We start from the raw sequence: 12,248 nt of genomic DNA, 5'->3' as shown, positions 1-12,248 counted from the left end.
GTTTAGGAAAGTCCCCCCTGTTTAACACCCACTCATTCATAAAGCTACTTATATATTTAGAAATATTCTGTGCTCTACCATTTTTTCCTTTCTGTCACCTAATTTTTAATCTTATCTATTTAAATCAAGAGTATTAAACACAACACCGCTTAATGCCACCTTCTTTTCAGAACTCTGCTTTCTTCTAAACTGGGACTGGACAGAGTTCAATAAAAAAAAACTTTATGTCTTGTCTTGTTCTGGGTCCTCCTTGTCCTCTTCATACAATACTACAAAGCTTAACTGTTCTACTCTGATAATGTAGCTGAAAATAAAACATAAACCACTTGTAGACACTCACAGCAAATACATTCTACAAATACAAAGACATTGTATCAGTTGTATCAATGCTAGAATTATCTCACCATCTTTAAAATGCATTACCACACCCAAGAGTAAACAAGTTTACTGATTCTTATATAATACCTGAGGTATCTTTAATAATTACAGTGCATCAACATAGAAGTGGATACCTCAATGCAATCAGTAAAACTAAGATACTGTTGAATACCTTATTTTTTTTAACACACTTCTGTTAGGCACCTAAATCCTGAAAGCTTCTTTCCTCCCTTACTGATTTTTATCTCAGCAGTGAATTATTTTACTTGCCAAGAAACATACTAGACTTGAAACCTCTTCCCCTGAGGACAGAAACAAGATTATTTCACTAAGAATTATAATTAAATCTAGAGATATAAATTACTTAGGTTTGCTGTCTCAAGTTATTGCTTCAGGGTTTAAACTCTGCTTGTAAGTTAAATCTCACCATTTCCATAGGGACCAACTTACTAAATTATCCTGTGTTGTAAATATTAATTTTTCAACTCACCTGTTTTTTAAATTGTTGGCATTCCTCGGGTGTAAGTGTGTCTGCTTTGGCAATAAGTGGAATAATATTCACTTTTTCATGCAGGCGCTTCATAAACTCTATATCCAAAGGCTTAAGTCTGAAATAGAGCATTAGAGCTTTGCAATTTATATCAATTAAACAAGACTGTACAAATGATGAGATTTGTCCTGACAACTACTCTTAAGACACTGATTTATGAGTGACAGATGACTGAAAATGAAAAGGTTACCTGCAATTATTAGAGCAAATCCCCTAACTTGTATAATACAAGAGGAATAAGTGGTAAGTTAATATTACTAGCAGTCATGAGTCTTCTGCTAGCTGAAAGTACACTCATTTAAGCAAGATGTAAGAACTCTATTAAGGTAGTAAAGTTTGTGTTATTAGCTGGAAGATAATCCCACTTAAAGCCTGACTGATAAGAGCTCACAGTTGTGAATTTTGCTCTGTTTACACATACAGCTGCAGGTTCTGAAAGTCTCAGTACGCTTCCTCTTGAGAGTGGGCTAGGAGACATTTTATTTTAAGACCTTAAGATTGCTGAAGATGGTAACCCCCGTAGCCTATGTACAAATGAATTAGACATATCTCACCTCTAAATTGGTATGTAAAACAAAAAGACATTTATGAAAGTGGATGACAGTGATAAAAACTAAACCATCATATGGGTATAGAGTGGCTGTGCGGTTGTATATTCACCGTCTATGTGGATCAAAGTGGCCAGTATTTCCTGTTTCCTGAAGTAAAACTAGAGAGGTTTTGATGCATTAATGACAGCAAGTTTAGTCAGGCTTAAAGGATTCACTTAGAGGATTTAACAAGATTATTTTTCATCCTAAAAAAATTAGTATTAGGAACATTAAAACCAGATTAATTTGGTACTGAAATTTCTGAAAACCATACATAAAAGAATGAAGAAAATGTTCAAGAACTCATATTTAACTTCATTTTAACATTTTCTACCTGTCACTGATTTCACCAGTTCTCAACATGTGCCCATTAAATAGCTAATATTAAAGCACATCTACATTATAAGCACTCTTTTGGTTATCCATTCACCTTAATATGCTCTCCCTCTGCTTGCTTCAAAAAGCTACCTAAGGCAGCAACACTGGGTTGAAGCGCAGCTGCCAAAGCAGAGTTGTCCAAAAGGTCTGCTCATCTAAGGACTTGAGTGTTTACAAAGGAGACTGAAGGAGGAAAGCTTTTATAGAAAGATTCCAAAGTTGCAGAAAGATTGCAAATTCCATCATCACCCCATTCACTTACCTGGAAAGCTCCTCCTGTCCCTCCACTCTCTCCCCCTGCTTCCACAGAAACCAATTCAATCATTTCAGGAGTTTATGGGAATACTAGCTAAAAACGGTGGGATGTATTAAATGGAAGGACTTTAACTGTTGTTTTTTTATAATATCTAAAGCAGGCTTTTACAGATGTATTAAAATGACAAGTAGAAGCAAGCTCACCCACAAATGCTTTAATTCAACGTAAATATAACCATGCATTAAGAGTAAAGAGGACACTACTTGGTGGGTTAGATGTGCTGCTGTCTGCAGAGGGAACAGGAGTAAAGACTGCATCACCACAAAAACCAGGTAGGAAGTGAGCTCTGTCCTTTCAGAGAGGGCAGCATCTTAAAAGAGGAAACGAATGCTAAAAGCAGCACCAATTTTCTTCATTAACTTCCTTACTGAGATGACAATTTTAAGCATTTATTCCAAGAATTGAAAAACAGTGTGAAAACGTAGCATAATTGTACACCTTTTTCTCCCCTAAAAATAATATGAAATACCTGTACAAGGAATATACTTTTATGGCTTTTAGCCTCACAAATTTAGTGACCAAATTTTAATCCATTGGAAACATTACTTTTCTTTTTCCTTAAGAACAACTTGTACCTCCCACTGATTTAGGAAGTTCTAACAGACATGGGGGTGTGCAGGGAAGACATGCTTTTTGAAAATTAGCTCAGAAATAACTGACTAACACAAGGAATCATCTTCCCATTATTTAAATTACATTTTGGATTTTGCACACTAGTAAATCAGCATGTCAAGAATTCAAGTGTTTGCATTTAAAACTGACATGCATGTTGAGCAAAACTGGCATTACAAACATGCCTGTTGAACAACAACAAAATGCTTAATAAAGGCAAGTCTGCATAAAAAAACCTCCACCCTCTGGCATTTCTTTCCATATTTGGAAGTATCTGTACAGTTCAAAATTATTAGACCCATTCCAATGTTAGCTACAGAAGCTAAGTATAATAGCTGTCAGTTTTTACTGCCTGAGGAATACTCTTTAAATTCTTTCATCACTCCCTTCAACAAGTTTTACTACTTTTGACCGACACAATAGAATAGGCGTAAACTTATCTTTGTCTCCTTCTGGTTTTGGAGGTATAACTTAAGAGTCTGACAAATTCAATCATGATACCATGATAAAAAGATACACAACCAGTTTCAGATAGTTAATCTGTACCTAATACACCTTGGAAATGCAGTTCTCCCTGTCTACCACTAGATAGGAGTCTGATCTAGTAAAAACTATGCAGGGGTGGAAGATCACATAATAACTGAAAAATAATCTGCAATGCCTATACTGGAATTGCCACTAGACAAAATACTACACACCAAGTGAATTACTGGTATGCTTACAAGGATGTATGAAACTTTCCATCTTCAATTTACACTAATGGGAGGGAGGAAGAATGGACAGGAAAAATCCTTTTGCTTTACATGAGAACCACTTTCTCCTAATGTGATCTAAGGACATACAGATCACAAACAGACCTGGCACCTGTGACCGTCTTTGTATTTTTCATTGCTAGAATTCTATCTCTCTTGTTATGCCATTAATATGCAATTGTATTTTCTGGTGTTTGGCTTGCTAATGTTTGACAAGCCAAAGTAAACTCATCTTTGAAATTAAGCATGATCTGCAGGCCATTGAGAAAATCCAATTTGGAACTCAGATTGACAAATTTAGATATTTATCTGAGATAAGAGAATGAAAACATAAAATACACTAATACAAACCCATGTCCTGAAGGAGCAATGAAGTATAAACAACACTGCACTCTATTATCTGGCATCTGGCGTCTGTTCACTCGAGATTCTGCATTCAGGTAGTCCTCAAATTTACTGTCAATGTAGTCAATAACTGGCTGCCAGCTGCAGAGATTACATGAATAAAAATCTGTAAGTTACATTATTTACATAAAGAAACCTCTTTTTGCTAAGAAATAGATGTTCGCAATTTCCCCATAGCTTGGGATGGGTATTTTTGCTTTTCATTTGCTTTTTTTTAATTAGGGTACTTCAACACTGCAACTGATCAACTCCTCAACCTAAAATTGAGTTACATAGTTCTGAAGATACAATGTGTGTGTCCACTTAAAAAAACCTTTCAAACACAATCACCTTCACTGTAGAAGCATTAAAGAGAACACTTAAGAACTGTAGCTAAAGTAATATGTTTCACTGATTGCATCTTGTGACAGCACAGAAGATAGTTCTGCACACTGCATGTGTGGATAAAGAGCCAAATGCACCATTCAGTTTAAGGGGAAAGGCTGACAGCACTTCAGTCAAGTTATAAAGACACTTGGAGTTACAGCAGTTAGAAGTTTTCAGCTAAATGAAAAGTTTAGAAGTGTTAATATTTTAACTGAATATTGAAGTCTGCATTTTACAATATGTCACAAGGTATTCTCACACACACACAACACACAGTGCAGAATTATCATGGGAGAACATACAAAGAATCTCTTACCAATTACTATTATCCACAGCATCTCCAAATCCTGGTGTGTCAACTATTGTAAGTAGTAACTGAACACCACCCTCTTTGATTAAAACTTTTGACTGCTCAACCTGTAAAACGAATACAATAAGATTAGATTTTTAGCAGTTTAGTCAACTATCTTAAACATTGGGAAAAGCATTCAATGAATAAGAAGCCTGACAAAGAATTGCTAACTTTTCTGCTTCAGAGGTACGCTGTGTCTGTGTTCTGCTTATAAAATCCCAATAATTTTACAATAATGATTTTTTTAAAAGAAAAATATCATTATTTAAATAAAGTCAGTGATAAAAGAACTCTCTAAGTATATGGGATATCTTAATATTTAAGTTCCTGATAAACGGGAAAAATCTTAACCAGGCATTAAACTTGATAAAACTTGCAAACTTGGTCACTTCAAGGAAAATGACACTTTTCAAAACTAATCCTCCCCACAAGCACCTTAGATACTTCTAGTCGTGTTCATGTATTTTTAAGAATACATTTATTTTTCAGCTAGCATAATGGCTGGGAACCATCTCAAAGTGATGGTTTCCTATTACAAACAGAATTATACTGGAAAGTAATACAATCTGTCTGCAATCTGCTGAGTTAGACCTCATGCGACTAATGGATTGGGTTCCTATTAGCTCAAGTCACTGATGGAAACCCGCCTCAGAAGGCAACTGTATCAGCACAAGGAATGATGCAAGACTGGGGCGTGGGAGTTCATGCCTCCAGTTGTGACCACCCATCTACAGCACAGCTCAGGCAGCTTGCACTGAACACGTCACCCTACAGATTAGGCATGTCATGACAGAGAAGAACTAGGCTAAGCAGCACATGAACTGCTACCCTCTTCTTCCTACTAATATTTCAGTAATCATTGATACTGCCAATGTCAGGCCCATCTGCCTGAGAAAGTGCTGTACGCCACTGTACTATCAGTGAGATGCACCGCAGTATGAAATGACAAACCCATGCTGGCTTCTTTCCAATTGCTCAGACATTTAATCATTGTTTTTTTTCCCCCCGATATTAAAACAATTCCTATTAAATCACGAGTTACACCATTTTCTAGATATGGATTCAAGAAATCAGCCATGTAAGCCATTTATCCAGAAGCACATGAGAGCCAGAAGACTCAAGGTAATGCCATCTTGTTGCTCATTGCTTAACATTCCTTAAGCTTCACAAACCCTAAGTGGGGAGAGAAAGTTCTATTTATAATAAACCATATCTGGATGGTCTCTTGACCAGTTCACGAGTTGAGAAATATCATACTAATGCTTCTTAAGTGCTTGCACATCTCTGATTGTTATGCAAGTGAAGCAGACTCTCACAGCCACACCTGAACATTGTTGCAAATGCTCTGCAATCACTGCTTATGTGATGCAGTATAAGCCCACAAGATAAACTAACACTGCAGGAAGTCGAACTAAATCCCTCTTGCATGAGCATAACACTGATTCCAATTCAGAAGAGAATATCCAGAATCACAGAAAACCATAACTACCTACAAAGAAAGCTTCATATTTAAATCTCTGAGTATGCAGGATTTTATCTACTCATCAGTAGGGATCCTACCCAAGTTGGATCAGTCCCTTTCACTGCTAGTTCTCAAACAGTTAACGACTACCAGGATACTGGTTACAGAAGTATCCAGGTTGCGCTGGACTTCAAGACCACCCAATTCAAACTCCAACATGAACAGGCCTTACTGCAAGGTTAGGAAGGTGTAAAAAAACAACAGGAATTAAAACCAACCAAACAAAACTACATGCACCAGCCTAAGCCACCACCAAGTTACTCTTTGACAAACTATACAGCTCTTGTCCTTCCAAAAGCATGTAGCTGAAAGCCATGAGAACCGAGGAATACATGCACTGCTTTAGAAACACACATTTTAATTATGGCGAGTCTATTTCCCCCATCCTCTAGAGTTCTATCAAGAAATTTTATTGTACACAATTGATACCAGAACTCAAGACAGTAATCCCCTGACACAGTCAACTCAGCCAAGAGTTTACTACTCTCAAGCTTTAGCACACAAGAGATTAACTTCTGATTCCTTGCATTCTTTTGCCTATCTTACATATAGTAACCACACAGCCTTCCTATTACCAAGCTCTCTGCAAGTATACAAAACCCACAACACTTGCAAAATACTAGAGATGATAATGTTAAGAGATGTACTCTTGCCAAGAGCTACAAGGTATCAGTGTTATTCTCCAGCACAAAAATTCCCAGCAAGAACCATTAAATTATTATGGGCTCACAGTGGAATGCCTTTACAAAGAAGCAATTAATAAAACATTATCTTGAACATATGTTTATAACAAAGGAAAAGAAAGGTCAGGAGATCTCAGAAATGTCACGCCAAGCATTTTCCCTGATTGTGCATGCTTGTAAAATCTAAGTGTGACTGAATTTGTGGCTGAAGTCACCTTCTGACAAATGGTCTGCAGCGACTTAATCTCTGCAGACAGTGCTAATACATTACTGGGTTGTGAGGATTTAAATTTTTTTCTTACTTTTCATAAATTCATGTAGGTATCTCGCTATCAGAGTGGGATTTTCATAAACCTACAGAACAAGAGATATTAGCTGATGAATTAAAAGTCCTATGCTTGTGCTATGGACAATCAGACCACATTTAGGATATATGGTAAGCAGTGGATTCTACAGGTAGGAAACAGAAGACAAAGACCCTGCCACAAAGCCTCCACAAAGTTGTATTTTTCTAACCTAAATGGATGTCTCCATACATGGTCAAAGTCACAGAAAGTAGCAACATCTGGAAAAGATCCAGAAAATCACTCTAAACTAGTGTCATTCACAGTTAAGCATCCAACTGCATCCCATCATCTGATTTACAAGTATTCCCAAGGGATTCATGGAAAGCATTAGTTCAAGTCTTGGAATTTAAGACTTTTTAAGAAAAGTCTCCTCCAAAGAGCCATTTTCCCATGCACTCCAGTCAGCTGGGTCACACAGGTCTCCTTGGCAGTAACTACACAGCGTTCATCACTTGGTGCTTGTTACAGCTTGACTGCTTTTTATTGGATGAAACATGCCTTTGCCATCCTGCATCTAAGGCAGTCAGATAATGATCAGAGAAAACACATTTAATATCCTCTCATTTCTCAGTGTCTTTCCTTTGAATTCATCTGACACCAAATCACTTACTCTTAAATGTTTTTCTGCATTTTCTATGAGATTAATGCCAAGGAGCTGCCAACAACTCCAAACTGCAATGGTTTTCAAGCCCAAACCACAGTTTGTGTTTATCTATGTGACAGCCTCATACACAATTCCTGATCAGTAAGTTGTTCCCACCATATAAGAACAGGTGATTGTTACAACCAAGATCTGAGGATGCTCAAGTGAGGTGGTTTCTCTCATCCCTACCCTGCAAAACCCTTTTATCAATCCTCAACTTACAAAGGTTTTCACTGGCAGAGTACAAATCCAGTGGATCCAAACAGCAACTCCCACTGCTTATTCTTTAATATTTGACAGGAAACACCTCCACATCATACACATTGCTACCACACACGATTTTCAAGCTTGTAGGGGGAAACAATTTTATCCTCACTTACACTGACAATGAAATAAGATAGTTTCAGTTTCTTTCTTATAATGCTACACTGACTTTTCATTCATCCCAAGAAACTGAAAGAAAAGCTGCATTGTAAGTATATTTAAAAAAAAAAATACTTTATTAGATAAAGTCAAAATTAGTTTCTGGAGGGGAAGACTGTCTTTAAATCTATTTCATTCCCACCATATTATTTTTTAAGTCATGTCAGACTCCAATTCACTATTGAAAATAACTTGGGCAAGCTCTTGCCCTCAAGCTTTAGCCCACATAGTGGAAGTAAGAAGAAAATGCAATGACTTTTCAGCCTGAGCTCTGCTCAAACCTTTTTCTTCCCCTCTCCAGCTTTACATACATACAAAAAAAAATCATTAAGTTAGGCTTTATGGAAAGTATGTGTCTTTTACTTAAACCAGTAAATCAATACAAATCAAACCACCCTGATGGTCAGAATGAACAACAGATCACCTAATCTTGCCCCCTAACAGATGAAAGTACTTAACTCAAATTCCAGAAATTCCACACAGATTGTCATATTTTTTTCTTACACTGATGCACATTTAACTAGGAGGGGAGTGAGTTCTCTGGAAGATGTCTTGGTTTCGGTTTTTTTGTTAGCTTAAGTACAAATTCTTCCAAAGATTTTTCCCAACTGAAAAAAACAAAAATCTTCCAATAACAGGGAACCCATCCCACAGTTACTTAAACTAAAATTCAATGAACATAACCTGAATTGGTTTAGCTTCTGCTAAACTAAGATGTAATCATCAGTAATGAAATCATGCTACATCTCTCTTCCAATAAAAAAGTCACCCATCTATTTGGTTTTCCAACAGTCACTGATTGGCTCAGTAATAAGTATATTATATGAGAGTTTAACACTCTGCACACCTCTGCCATCCCACTTAACATCTCTTTGAAACAAGTAAGCTGTTTCAAGACCTTATTCAAATAATGGTCTGATGGCCCCTGATAACAAGCTTTCAAGTCCATTTTGTCAGTCACTATGGTTTTACATTAAACTGATAAAGCAGCATAACAGATATGAACAAAGCTAAGAAACTAATATATTGGTAATCAAGCTCTGGATGTTCAAAAGCTTTTCTCAAATAAGAAAAAATTATATTCTGCAGTGAATTCATTTTGTAATAGTATTCAAGCTTTAATGTTGAGCTAACTGATAAGCAATGCAATTTAAACTTCTCGATATGGACATAATAACTAACTTTATCCTTCTACTGTGGTAATGATTCTGTGTTCTGATATTGGATTAAAAAATGTCTTACCCAAAGCCCCAAAGAAAAAAAATCCCGAGGTCCCACAAAGCAGTAAGGACTGTGGTTCATGACACTGGAGCCTAATTACTTGATTCCAATGAGTAAAAAAGCACTCTATTTTACAGCTTCTGTTTAGCACCTTGCATACCCTCCTAACACAACAAAGGGCTTAATCACTTTATGACAACTCTACAATTGCCCAGTCCCTTCAGCCACAGTTGAATTTTGCAGCTGGAGGAACTCTGTTGAACAACAGCAGCAATGGTGAGCATCCATGGTTCTCACCTGAATAAAAGTTAGATTATCACATGCTATCTTTACCAAAGTCTTAAGCAAGTGTACATCAAGAGAGGTAAGCAGAGCTCATGCATCCTTATTCAGCTGCTCAGCTGTGGAGGCAGAAAGTACCTCACAAACACAATGATTCCTAAACTACCCATAGCATTACTATTTCTTAGCATTAGGTAACTTATTTTTAGTAATCTTTTTATAAGACAGAAAACATGCTCATTTTCTTAAGGGAAAGTAGCAAGTAGCAAGTTATTACACAAAAAAATGGATCAGCTTCAGTTTCCCAGTCTTTAGCTTAATATTTTATGTCGATCATGCACTTGCAGCAACATCATCTTTGCCTAGGTCTAGTGCTTAAAGTCAGGCAGGTTCACCCTAGTCCCTGATGTTTTAGTGTAACAACTTGTCACAGGTAAACAAACAAGGTACCACTAAATACCACTAAAGATAGAGTCTGCAGAAGACTCACAGATACTTTTATACCCAGGTCCCTGCCCTTCTGTCAAATCATTTACTATTTGGTCTCTAAAAGCCTGCCTTTAACAGACAAGTTTTACTGCTAATCTATGTATTTCTACAGATTTCCTCACTACTTTAATTGATAATAAAAAATATATTTTCAAAAAATTCTGTACATACATGTGCTTTTTAATCTACAGGCAAAACACAAAACACTTCAGGGCTCCCATATTTCTACAGGCTACAGGTTCGAGAACCTGTAAGTTTTGCTGTTCAGAGACACTGAAAGACACACTGAATATTTCTTAGTGGTTCATATCATGACTAAATGTATCTTGAAACTCGGGTGCTTGTGTGACAGCTTACATCACCTTACATTACTAAATTGCAAGTTACAAAATTCAGGCTGTACCTTTTTTCCCCCAGACATACCTGTACGGTCTTTTTAATTCTGTGTGAAGGACCTGGATACTCTGGGGAATACAATTCTGTTAAGAATAATGAGTTGATTAATGTTGATTTTCCCAGTCCAGATTCACCTAGAAGAAAACAGAACAGTTTCAGTAAAACCAGGAGTATCATGTCAAATATAAACATTTAGATCCACATTTCAAACGCTCTTTAAACATAGTACCTGAAAACATGCACTACACTCTAAGACTTTAAGAATCTGTATTTTCCAATTTCAAGGAAAACCTTTCAAATCCAACTGCCACTGTTGGGCTCTACAGACATTAATTTTTCTGATCATATTAAGAATTGAGTGCATTCAGCACTTTTGTCTATTTCTCCCATTACAAGACACAGAGATGATATTACATTGAATTTTATACACAAGCTATCTTCCTGGTATAACTCATCATAATGCCAAAGCAGATTAAGTTGTCTCCTTTATTTCAAATATTATTTATTTGAGAGTCTTTATTATCAGGGTGAGGGTGGGAGTAGGGGTGGAGGGAGAAAGACTGAGATCAGCTGGCTATAACTATTAAAGCCACAAGAGATAAAATGAAGTTTCAAACTACATGGTTTGCCTGGGAATTTTGTTGTTGTTGGGGTACAGAAGGGGGGCTGGATTTTATTAGGCTTTTTTTGATAATTTCTTCATGACCAACAGTAAATCAGCCTTACTAAACAATGAACTGCCATGACAATCCAAGCAAATACAGCTAAAGACACCACAGCAAAGGTTATCCTCCATTTACAGCTCTACAGAGACAAGGGCAGGAATTTCAGATCAACTATTTATTATTCTAAAAGAAAAGTTTTGCTTAGGTTTTTTTTTTTGTTAAGAAACTACTTCAACACAACAATTCACACTGGCATTAGAGCTAAGGAGAAAGGTATAAAAAATGGTTTTTTTTCTGTTTAAATTTCATATGCAGTCTGTCAGTTCATTGACCTAAACAGAAACAGACACAGAGAAATTTGCTTTCAAGCTAACAAATTTGAGGGCAAACCATGTACTTTCACTACAGTAAAAGAGAGAGGAAAATTAGCTGACCTGGGCCCATAATTGAAAAGTCATACTTCACTAAAGCACTAATCACTCCAGCCCCAATAAACATTGTGTTGATTTAGAGACTGAATTGAGAAAACTTCCAACCCTGTCTTGAGATAAATGTTCTGGGTTAATGCAAGAGAGTTATGTAACAGGAAGTAGTCAGGAGCTGTCTCCCTGTAATAGGTATCAGGGTTTCCTACAGGAGCTGGCTCACACACAGCAGCCATCTCGATTACAGCGGGGTAGCACAGAGCGTCTGCAGCACCGAGCAGAGCAATCTCATTAGCTACACTGTAAACGGATTAGCAGCTGATGAAACACTGCAACCAGAGCTCCTGCCGGCTGTCTGTGCTCTCAGCAGCGCTTGCTCCTCAAACCCCACCCTCTTGGACAGATGAGCTAACCCGTGCTGCGAGCAGCAGCTGCCCACAGCCAGGCTGATGG

The 12,248-nt window shown here is 37.0% G+C and overlaps 1 protein-coding gene across 1 annotated transcript in view; it reads right to left on the bottom strand.

Moving 5' to 3' along the window:
* Positions 1–12,248, bottom strand: part of SEPTIN7 (septin 7) — a 64,128-nt gene that overhangs the window by 16,105 nt on the left and 35,775 nt on the right. Inside the window, exons 4-7 of the mRNA XM_054514424.1 lie at positions 10,733–10,839; positions 4,664–4,764; positions 3,928–4,062; positions 869–986 (exon numbers count right to left, since the gene is read on the bottom strand). Coding sequence (XP_054370399.1) covers positions 869–986; positions 3,928–4,062; positions 4,664–4,764; positions 10,733–10,839 — 461 coding nt within the window. The remainder of the gene's footprint in view (positions 1–868; positions 987–3,927; positions 4,063–4,663; positions 4,765–10,732; positions 10,840–12,248) is intronic.

This window comes from Molothrus ater, chromosome 1, assembly GCF_012460135.2.
Source record: "Molothrus ater isolate BHLD 08-10-18 breed brown headed cowbird chromosome 1, BPBGC_Mater_1.1, whole genome shotgun sequence".
NCBI lineage: Eukaryota > Metazoa > Chordata > Aves > Passeriformes > Icteridae > Molothrus > Molothrus ater.
This window is presented reverse-complemented; position numbering and strand designations above follow the sequence as displayed.